This window comes from Ahaetulla prasina, chromosome 1 (genome assembly GCF_028640845.1).
Source record: "Ahaetulla prasina isolate Xishuangbanna chromosome 1, ASM2864084v1, whole genome shotgun sequence".
NCBI classification, from domain to species: Eukaryota; Metazoa; Chordata; class Lepidosauria; order Squamata; family Colubridae; genus Ahaetulla; species Ahaetulla prasina.
In genome coordinates, this window is record NC_080539.1 from 319,375,598 (window position 1) to 319,387,756 (window position 12,159).

Genomic DNA, 12,159 nt, shown 5'->3' on the forward strand with positions numbered 1-12,159 from the left:
AAGATCCAATTCAGAACCTACTTCATAGTAGAAGAAAACATGCCCTGAGATGTGTGGAAACTTTCCTGCTGGCAAATAAGAAAAATGAAAGCCTCAGTTTGGCATGAACAAGATTAAAAATACCTACTTCTTTACTAGGATCATAATCCACTGGACTCACAACAGCTATTTGAAGTCATTGTTAACGCAACTGCTAATTTATAAATAGCATATTAAGTTGGATTGTTAGTATGTGCATATTGCTAGTATGTGCAGTAGTGTAAGAACTAATTGTTCTTAACAAGATATTTTACTACTTAAGAACTATTGCATGCATACAAATGAGGAAAGGATTAACAATAACAAAATACTCTTCTTTACACATCATTAAGTATTATTAGCATTATTACCATGTACACTAGTCTAATCCCAATAGACTGGATTCAAAGAAACCATTCTGTTCATAGCCCAAGAAAAGCTCTAGGCAGAAATCTCTGATTCAACAATCAGAGAAAAGGAGAGAGGTGATTTTTGCTAATTCTCCATCAGTGAGCTGGAGTGTTCTAAAGATGCTCTCTATGCCCTAAAATATATTATGGGTAAGAAAGGAATAATAAAAACCACTTCCTAAACTAACCAATTATTCAGGAACAGGAATAAGCCTCTGCTTAAAGATCTGAATCCAGTTCAAGATTTACCTCTGAAAACCCCTATTACAGGAATTGTTTAATCAACTAAAAGTGAGCTAAAAACTTTTATTATCCATAAATATTCAAATAGGCTTTCCAAATTGTTACCCTGCTGAAAAGAAACTCTATCAATTCTCTGATTTCTACCATTTTTTTTTGTAGTTAGCAATAATTAATCATACAAGATCACTGCCATGGTACCTATATTTAAACACAGGATCTTAATTGTTCTTTTCTGTCTACAATAATGGAAACAAACGGTTGAGGAACAAATATGGAACAATAACTCTTCTGAAGTGTAACCTCTGGATAAACATCTCTGAAGAGAACTCACCCTTGAAAGGAAACAGTTTCTAAAACATTTTGAATGCCTTACCAATCTGATAAGCTGTCTGTCCAACCACCTAAGTACATCAGGTCCTTCTTCAGTTTCAGCTCTATAGACTGCTAATCTTGCCATAAGAATGGCAGCTGCTTCCTGGTCAAAAGAAGCTGCAATGTTTTGAATCTGTGTCTGAGCATCTGCCCAGCTGCAAAACAAAAAAAGCAACTATTTTATCACAAATTTAATCAAAAAGTAGCAAAAACAGCAATTTCTAATTTTGTCACTTGAACAAATCTGAACTTTTCTTCATATTCATTTTCAACACTATAGCACAATCAGCAATTAATATTTCCCAGAAGAAAATGGTATCAAATATGGATTACCGCATACTGTACTAGCAACAAAATTCTCCCAGTCCCCACAAAACCTGTGACTTGTATCCTAATTTAAAGTATATTTTTGCACAAATCAAATTTTTTGGGTTTTTAAATTCCTTATCCAACTTCACTTTCTACATAATACCCAATATTTATTATATATGTCTATTATATGATCAATATTGTTAGTTCTCAATATTACCCTATAACATAAAACAAAATAAAATCCAATGTAGGAAAAATCCTTCCTAATTCACATGGGAAGTTTTGCAGGATTTCAAATGCATATTAGATCCACACTGCAAACAAAATGTTACCAGTTTAAATAAAATGTTATCAAGCTTTACAATTTGAGCAAAAATAATTATATTTGTTTTATGAAATTTGGATTCAACCTTTTTAATTAAAAACAATCCACAAATGGATATTGAAGGAGAAAAGATGTCATTACAGTAGATAAATACATTAAACCCCTCTCCAAATACACTTTTCCAGAGAAAAATAAACTAACAAAACCACAGACATTTGCAAAGGCAAAGAATGTCGATAAACTGGAAAAAGATTCCAAAAGGTAGACTTAAGAGGAACGAGGGACACTTTGATAAAACCCATAACAAGTACTCTCTAGAAAGAAATTATATTCATGAAATATTATCTTTTTATTCTTTCAAAACTACTATTGCTTTGTAGTCCTATCTGATTATCTCACAGTTAAACACTAGGTCATTGACCTCACTATCTAAGCAAATAGTTTGGTGCTACAATCACATGTACATTCTAATTTGTACAACTCTATAAGAGAGGTTGTACACCCCAATATTGTAAATGTGTCTTTTGTCAACCAATTTGTACTTCAACAGAATTGTGTATGTGTCTCTGATTCAAAATGAATTCTAAACAATTGTTTTACAATGTGTTTGCTCTCTCTTTCTCCCCCCACTCACTCCCAACCAACTCTGTTTTATATAAAAAACTAACTTCTCAAGCATATAAATCTGGTTTAATATTGCAACCTAAGATGCAAGGTTTCAACTTGTCTATCAAAACATCACTTCCCTGTTGAATACTATTAACTAATGTACAAATCATTCAGATGTCTGGAATGCTACACCAAAAATTAATGCTTACTTTCTGGCAATAGTGGTTACTCTAATACGTTTTTGTCCACTTGAATGCTGATATTGAGTCACAAACTGAATTGCACCCCGTCCACCTTGAGGAATTGGAGCATTGTGCTGTTTTACAAGGGAAAAGGTAGATAGAATCATGAAGACATCGAGAAAGGAATTTAAGGAGGTAACAATATTACCCAATCTATTCTAAAAATTACCTGCCAAAAGCAAGCTAAGTTGCCAAATCCATAAATTTGTTCCTCATCTTTAGCTATATCTAACTATATTTAAAACTGGACCTTTGAAATACACATAGATTTCTCAAAAAAAAAGTTTCTTAATCAATATTGATAATACATCTTGTTCTATATTAAATTGGACATGTTAACAATTCTTAACACAGAAAAATTTCCAAATGCTATATATAGCATTGTAATGTAACAGATTAAGATAAATAACATTATTTTCCTCATGACTATTAATGTTAATTTGTCTGCACACATCTATTGAGTTTATGGCACAGATAAGATAAAGCGGGAACTTCCTGTTTCCTATTCTTTATCAAAGAGGACTGTTTACAATGCTTATGTCTCATCAAATTGACACAATTCAAATGAAGAACATAGAATTTGCTTTTCTTTATCTTTGATGGTCAAACAAAACAATTTCATCCATGTTTTTTCCACACTCTAATTTTATGTTTATTATTTTTTTTATTTATTTATTTATTTATTTATTTATTTATTTATTTATTTATTTATTTATTTATTTAATTAATTAGATTTCTAGACCGCCCTTCTCCCGAAGGACTCAGGGCGGTGTACAGCCAGAATAAAAACAAACAATACAATATACAATTAAAACAAAATTAAAAAACTTATTACACAATTGGCCGAAAACTTTAAAACCTTTAAAATTCTAAAAACCCATTAAAATTCATATAAAATTTAGAAATATGGAATATAAATTTAAAAATACAACAAAATTTAAGCCAGCCCTGCGCAAGCAAATAAATGCGTTTTCAATTCGCGGCGAAAGATCCGAAGGTCAGATATTCGGCGTAAACCAGGGCCGCCAGCCGACATTGTTTGGCGGACGGCACCCTGAGAAGTCCCTCTCTGTGCGAGCGTACGGGTCGGTGGGAGGCATGAGGTAACAGCAGGCGGTCCCGTAAGTACCCAGGCCCCATGTTGTGATTCTGCTCTGATTAAAATAACTTCTATCTATTATTTATAAAACATATTTACAAACTGGAAACTATAATTGATGGAAGCAGCAGAGAAGGATGAAGGCAGAGAACAGAAAAGTAATTGCTGCTCTCCTCTGGAAACAGTTATATAGTAATTGCCAGTTTGACTAGCCTTATTTGAATATGCAAATATAAGGGAACTAAGTTTAGTTAGTCATAAACCAGACAACATAATTACTCAGTTTTCTATTGATGTGTTGATTCTTCTTTGAAAAACAATTTATCAATAAAGTAGGAATTTTTAAAACGAAACACTAAAAGATGTGCTATAGAAAACTACATGCCTTCTTCTCTAAAATTTTGCTAGATTTCATTTCTATTAATATCCATATTTAAATAATATTCCCCAAAGCCAATTAAGGCAAGCCATTAGTCTATTTTCATAAAAATACAGTCTCTTTGCAGGAACACTTACTTGTAAAATTACAATAACTCCCTTTTTATAGCCCTGTTATTCTCAATAAAGGATGTTCAGCTATTTTTATCTTACCTGATTCACCACCTCAAAATACAAAGCTAAAGTTGTAGTAGGATTAAGACCACAAATCTTCCATTGACAAGTACCTCCTGTTCCTATTTCCTATAAGGAGATTGCAAATGAATTTGTAGTAATAATACAGTCTGCTACATACTAATAAAACTTACTGGCTTTAAATGTATTACATTAGAACACCTCTTTTTGGTTTATTTAGATGCAGAAACCTTATGAGACTTTTTTTCATGATAACACAAATCAGCAACCATTACTAATAATCTAGAGGGAAGAAAGTAAAAAACAAATGCAGTCTAATTTTTTTGGCGTTTCCTCCCTAGATTCCATACCTAGTGATATGTTTCCTTTGAAGTAAAGTCCATATAATCATTATTTCTAGAATAATGCCCTCTCTAAAAAGAATAAACGTTTTCAAAGGCTTAACTCATTTTATATTTAAAAAAAAACATTTTGAGAGACTAAAGCCTACTTCAGATGCATAATGGAAGCAACAAAATGCCTAACAATGGAAGCAACAAAATGCCACCTTATGGCCAAAAAGAAAACAACAGAGTATCTATGCTGATACTTAGCAAGGCGTTCTTTGCACAGATCCAAAAAAATAAACATAACAGGAAATTCTGTAATAATGAATTTACAAATGCCTTGAACAGTTATACAACAGCTATTTCAGTAGTAGAAGCCAGAAAAACAGCACAAGAGGTAAAATAAATGACTCAAACTTTCTTATCTACCTTACCTCTGACAGCTTCAAAAAAATGTTGCTAATGTAATTGTATGATTTTGTAAAGTCTTGGAGTCAATTTTGACTCCTGGCAACTGCCTGGACTAGTTCCTGCAGTTATATAAGGATTCAGTGTACATGAATCCTTAATCAAAGAATAAATCGAATGTTACACCAATGTTTCCCCCGTTTGTCCACCAAATCTGCTCCAGAGGATTCCAAAATCCTCTACGGTGGATTTGGAGGACACAGGGAGGCCAGCAGAAGAAAAAAGAAGGTTTGAATCAGACCTTTGGATGCCACATAGGCTAATCTATAATTTTAAAAATCTAGTGAATGATGATGGTGGTATATACCACCCAACTCCCACTGACTCTGAAGTTAAGTAAGAGAAAACAGAATGCAATTAAAAAGATAACTATTTTTAAAATTAAGAATCACTGTGGTCTAAAATTTAAGACGACTGTAGTCAAAATTTTGTTTTAAAAGTATATAGATGACAGCAGATGGAAATAATAATAGATGGAATCCAGTCTCATGGGCAGACCATTTGCTTTCTTCTTACCCATAGTTCCCTGGGTAGCTCAGAATTTGCTCTAGAGGATTGGAGTTTTACACCATTTCTGAGCAGATTTTGAGGATACGGAATGTCTCACAAGAAAAAGGAAAGCAAAAGGAAAATCAGTAGTATTTTATATAGACAATGAAGAGGCTATTCCAGAACATTTAATTTTCCTCATGCAAAAATCCTATCCACAAGTTAGGAAGCCACAGAACTTGCTGAAACAGATGACAAGAGTGAAACAAGACTGTACGCTTTATTATTGTTGTTATTGTAATATCTTTATCCTGCAATGTTAATATATACTGTATATGACAACGATCATATCTAATACTCCTGCCTATTTTCCTGCAACAGCAACCCTGTGTGGTAAATTGGGCTGAGAGAATGATTGGTCTAAAAGACACCTACCTGGCTTTCAGGACTAAGGGAGGCCTAAAACTCAGTGTTTCCTGGTTTCTAGGCCAGCACCTTAACTACTTCCCTAAACTGTCATATTCTTCCTACATATGGAATGCATATTGGGGGAAGCTTTTTTGGAAGAAGGTATATGTGTTTTTAAAATTAAAGGAGGAAAATCAACAGCCTGTTCTATTCTAGTGACACTACTCTGATAGCTGAAAATGCAAATGATCTGCAAACACTAGTAATGAAAACACAGTGAAAAAATGGAAGTAAATTTAAAGACCAAATTAATGGCAAAAGGTATAGCAACCAGCCTTAGAATTGACAGTGTAGATACTGAAATGCTGAATAACCTATCTTTTAAGATCAATTAGCAACAGTAAAGTAACCAGCAATCAAGAAATATGTCACAGATCAGCACTTAGTAAAGTAGCAATGAAAAAAAGATATTCAGATGCCATATTCTGTGACACTATAGAAGCGAAAGCTGGACTTTGAAACAGCAGCATAGAAAGAACATTGATATTTTGAAACTTTGGTGTTGGAGATGACTTCTTTATATATTTCATATGTTAAAAAAAGCAATAATATAGATTGACAGTACCTGATTTTCATTTTATATAACTTACATTTTCTGATACACAAGGGCTCTTAGAATTGAGAGATATACAGGGTCCAATTGCTCCAGATACCTTTATTTCTCTTGAAGTCTACATATATTTCAAAGTAAAAGAGAATAATATACAAAAGGTGGGTTAAAATTCACTTTAGTAATTTTACTGTAGCCTCTAAAAGTGAACCTAAATAGTTGTGCAGAACCAGTCAATCTTTGAAAAATAGTATCTATGATTTTGCTAAGCAAATGGTTATGTTTCTTCTTTAAAACTATATATTTTGCATTAAAAGTTTTTCTAGTGTTTATGCACTACTTTCTCATATTATTAGACCAAATTACTCGGTTTTCTTTAAATTTAAAATATTTATTTTCCTTTAGAGGAGTAACAGGCTACAGATGTTGGGTGATCTCTAGGAGCAGGAATCTGAATTAGAATATTTATATTGTACTTTGAAGCCTTTTAATTTCCCAATTCAGCATTATATCAAATCATACTACGGATGTATAGAGGTCATGATTATAGAATTCTCACAGGTACTGGCTCACCAGGATGAGATGCTTTTAAACTGAGAATCCAGAACTTAGACTGAGTCCCGAGCATGAAAAATCTGCATTTACTATTAAAGCTATTGCCTCTTTTCAATATTACTTTATTTCTGGAGCAGCATTCCATTAGTCAAGCAAAGTATAGATAAACCATATATATTACCTTGTTTTCATATGCTGCTGAACTGTTGAAATGGCAGACAGGGAAAAATATTCACATCGACAAAGGTTTCTATTAAATATTCAGAACATTATGTGAATGGAATCTAAATACCCTACTTATGATTATACTCCCATGCACCAGGGAGTTTGCTGAAACTGCACAGGAACATTAAATGCATTCAGCAATTTATTTTGTGGGCTTGTAAGAAATGAAATTAATATAGTTTAGCCAAACAATGAGTGCAGAATCACAGCTGCACAGATAAAAGTTTACTTTGCGTCTTTAACCCAAGGACATCAGTCAGTGTTTTATTTCATTGTGAAAAGCTGTTTAATTTAAACAGTTCATTTTTAATCCAAGGTTTAAAAATTTAAGCTGAATGTTACTGGTAGCAATATTCTCTTTCCATAAAAGTCTGTTTAGCTCTGAGTGCACAATAAGATTTTATGGGATAAGAACACCAGAACCTTAATTTTTTATAGTAAATGTCATTTCTTACCTTAATTTCTAAGGTACCTCCAAATCCCATCTTGAATTGCCCTTGTCCATCTTTTGTAAACACCCGCTGAAATGTTTGTTTGAACAAAGATGTATTGAAAGAGTCTCCCATTACCATGTAACCTCTACATGAAGACAAAAAAAAAAAAAGTAAGACACAGATATGGGCAGTCCTAAAGACCAGTTACACTGTCATTTATTGCTTTCAGAACCTGGTCTCCAACAGCAACTGCCCATATCTGCATCTGGAAAAACCTCTGTTCTTTTATATTTATTTACAATTTTTCATATTTGTGAATGTAATGTTTAAAAGTGGTCATCAGAAGTAAACAAATGTTGGGGAATCTGTCATTTTACTTTACATATACTGACTTTTTAATATATAATTTACTCAAGAGCATACATAATCTATGTGCTATAAAAATTCTGATTCCCATAACCTTTAATTGGGTGAAACGGTGCATCATAAGAGTAATTAATTTTGAGCACAGTGTCTCAAATTACAGAATAGCTAAATTACAAAATGCATTCAAAATCCATGACACATGACTTCCATGAAATTGAAATTGGAAAAATTTCATAAAACTGTTCATTATATAGAATTATCATAAAGCATTATGATATAATACAAAATGTCATAAAACATTTCCTGTGGTGAACTCCTAATGTTGCTATATGGTTCAATATGAGTCTTTCAAGACAAATACATCTCTGAATACTGTACTTCCCTGAATTTTAAAGAAATATTAGAAGTCCTACTGTTGTTAAAGGCATTGAGGAATCTAATAAGGAAACATCTCTGAAACAATGGCCCATGGATCATGGATTGTCTAGTGAAGAAATAAAATTCACCAAGCAGGTGAATAAAATTCTTTTGAAGAGCAGGTCCAGATAGCACTGAATGTACACCCATTCATTTAGTGACATTCAAAGCTACAAAAAACTGAACAAATGGATTTACAAATCATGCCTGAAGTTACTGTTATTGCAGCAACTCTGTAGTCGTGTGATAGAAATTTAATGTCTGCCTAATACATAGATTTAGGGGAAGAGATGAGTAGATGGTCCCAAATGAGTCAAGCAATACCCATAGATCCTGTTTAGCAATTTGAGCTAAAATTGTAATTGTAACCTAATAGGGCTCTCCAGAATTAAATGATAGAACTTAACTTTTGAGTAAATTAAAAAAAATCATATTTATGATGTCTATTCACAAACATCAAAAGTTTTTGCTTGCATACTAACTACATATGCTCATATATGCAAGTCCAGTTAGCACATACAGTGAATGTGTTTGACAGTTTATTGAAATAATATTTCTTTGGTAAATTATATACTTTCATATATTACATACCCTGTGTAATTAGGACAACATTTCATCTCCAAAAGACCAGTCTGATCTAATGCGCAGGCATAGATGTCAATAACATGACCTGTTGTAGCAGCACGATTTGCAAGAGCTTCAAAATGCTATACAAAAAAATAAAAATTTTCCCAATTACTTGAGTTTCTATAGCCATTCATTAACACAAGTTATTCAGCTCTTTCACAAAAAAATGAATATAAAATGCTTTACACCAGGGGTGAAATCTAAAAATTTTCCCTACCAGTTCTGTGGGCGTAGCTTAATTGGTGGGCGTGGCTTGGTGGTTGGATGACTGGGTGGGTGTGGCCAATAACAATAAATAATAAAAATAATTAACAAATATAAAAAAAAAATAAGAAGTACCAAAAACCAACTTTCACACTTTACACACACACAACACAACACAACTGACTCACACACAATGTAAAAGCAGCTGCACGTCACACTTCACACAGCCACAAAAAGCTCAAAAACCAACTTTCACACTTTACACACACACAACTGACACACACACACACACACACACACACAAAATGCCACATACAGCTTTCTGAGATTTTGTGTGTTTGTGTAGTTAGAGTGACACACTACAGAAACACACCAAATCTCAGAAAGCTGCACAAATATTTTATTTTATTATTTTATTTTATTTTATTGTGGACTTCAAATCCCAGAGTTCCTCAGCCAGCAAAGCCAGCCAGTTGATCACCGAGGAAATAGATTAGCTAAGTGATTGATTCTGTCTGGCTGAAAGTGAAACTGCTTTCAGGCTGGAAAAAGAGCCATGCGTTCATCAGTAATCAGGTAAGTACCTTAGAATCTCTACTCTTACTTGTAAAAAACATGTTTTCTACAAGTAAGAGTACAAGTAAGGTTCTGCTGATGAGGAACTCAGGTGAGATCGCCAGAGGAGACTTTAATTATTATTTTTTAAGTTTAAAGTCTCTGCCGATCTCAGCTGAGGGGCGGGATCCTCAAAGGCTTTTTTTTTTCACTTTTAAAGGCCTGTTTCGGCTGAAGCAAAACCGACTTTTAAAAGTAAAAAAAAAAACCTCTGCAGATGGTGCGGCTCAGCAGAGGCAGGAGGGCGGGGCCAGGGATTTTTGCTACCGGTCCTCCGAACCAGCAGCCACCATCGCTACCGGATTGCGCAAGCCGGTCCGATGCGGGAGCATTTCACCCCTGCTTTACACCCTTTTAATCCTTCTCAGTATATTTTGATAGTATTGACTTGCTTTATTTCTTTCCATGATTACATAAGGTGTCAACAAAATGTTCAAAATTATATCTATTAAGCATGTTATACAAACACAACTCATGGAATATTATTTTATTATAAATTGATATACTGTTCATCAATATTAATTCAATTATTTTAGTATACCATCTGAAGCTTATAACTGTCAGAATGTTTCTCAGAATATTTTTAGAAAGACTGTAAACATTTTAAAGACTTTTTTTAATTCTGGAAAATATATATAATCTAAGGACCAGGTCATTTTGGAATGTATCAAACACACTTCTTAGCTAACATTAATAAAAAGTAGCATTTATTGAATCTCTTACCTTAGTACCTTTTTTAACATATTTGGCATTATCTTTTTCAATGTCATGCCAAGATCTTATAGGGAGCTTAAGTTCATCTCCCACAACCATCCCAGGCCCCTGGGTAGCTGGTCCACCAATAAACATCATTATACGAGCACCAGTATTAGGGAAAGTGCACTGCAGGATAATAAAAACAAGTCAAGAAACAAATGAGCTTCCTGAAGCTCAAAATATTCAATTAATATTTAGAACTGTTTATTCATGTTCTAAAAGGAATTGCACTATCAAGTATTTATTTATTAAATTTGCTGTCCATCTCACTGTCCAAATTAGATATGTAATGTTGAAAAATTATTGCTCAAATTCTATTACTTGTGATAAGAAAATGTGTCAGAAAATTATTTACTATCTTTAAAAAGAGTTATTTTTCTAATTTAAATCAAACTCACATAACTTATTTTCCTATATCAGAGATAACTTGTTACCTCTAGCAGTCCTACAGCTATGGAAAGAGCCACTCCTGAAGATCGCAAAGGTCTTTTCCCCTGGGGAACAGGCCAAGGATCTCGTTGCAGTTCACCCAAGAGATCCGTGAGATTCATGTCTATTTTCTGTACTGGTTGTAAGAATCTAGAAAGAATAAAAACAGTTTTGCTCTTAGGGACACTATTTAAAATTTTCTTTTTTCAATTGGGAGGTAAAATCCATCCTATGAGTTCTTCCCATTTTCCTACACCTGTCTCCCACCCAAAATCTGTTCTAAAGAATGTTTTGACAATGAGTAAGAGGGTCAAAGGAAAAGAAAAGAATAATGCCAATGAGAGCAGTTCTAGCCAAAAAAAATGTTTTGGATTTCATTTTGGTAAATATGTACAATTTCTCAAACTTGATTTACATTCATTCTGCAGTTTTATTAAGCTTGTAAAATTGTAATCTACTGCACAACTGAACAAGATCATAATTCATGACAGGATGAAATTCTCAATCTATATTTATTTAACATGCTGATCATTTGGAAGAAGATACGATATGTATATGTACATATACATATACACACACATGCACACAAACACACACACACACACACACACACACACACTTCAAAAGAGGAAGATATGGAGAGAAGCAAAGGATGGCTGCTTGCAAGAATAGTGAAGTCAGTGACTAAGATGTGTCTTGCCTTCCAAGTATGAGTCCACATCATGGGATTGTTGAGGTCCTGGACTCTGTCTGCTGTTACTCTGCTGACTTGCTGTTACCAAGTTGGTATGCAGTAAGATCATGCACATCCACCATAAGATGAAGCAGCTGATCTAACATGTATAACCAAGACCTGGATGATTTGGGAGGAATTTCCCTCTCAACGATATTACCATGTAGGTGTCAAGTTTAGCATCAGCCACAAGCCAGATGGGGTGACATGGGTTGGAGTAGCAGTTGGTCATCCCTAAGACCAAAGACTTTCAGCTATCCTGTTCCATAGATGAACAGATGTAAGACACTCTGG

General features: G+C 33.7%; 1 protein-coding gene across 2 annotated transcripts in view; it reads right to left on the reverse strand.

The window, feature by feature from the left end:
* Positions 1 to 12,159, reverse strand: part of SEC23A (SEC23 homolog A, COPII coat complex component) — a 37,483-nt gene that overhangs the window by 8,256 nt on the left and 17,068 nt on the right. For both annotated transcript variants that reach the window (XM_058162302.1, XM_058162301.1), the window contains exons 7-14: positions 11,138 to 11,282; positions 10,671 to 10,829; positions 9,093 to 9,208; positions 7,740 to 7,863; positions 6,545 to 6,625; positions 4,222 to 4,311; positions 2,499 to 2,605; positions 1,045 to 1,198 (exon numbers count right to left, since the gene is read on the reverse strand). In XM_058162302.1, coding sequence (XP_058018285.1) covers positions 1,045 to 1,198; positions 2,499 to 2,605; positions 4,222 to 4,311; positions 6,545 to 6,625; positions 7,740 to 7,863; positions 9,093 to 9,208; positions 10,671 to 10,829; positions 11,138 to 11,282 — 976 coding nt within the window. The remainder of the gene's footprint in view (positions 1 to 1,044; positions 1,199 to 2,498; positions 2,606 to 4,221; positions 4,312 to 6,544; positions 6,626 to 7,739; positions 7,864 to 9,092; positions 9,209 to 10,670; positions 10,830 to 11,137; positions 11,283 to 12,159) is intronic.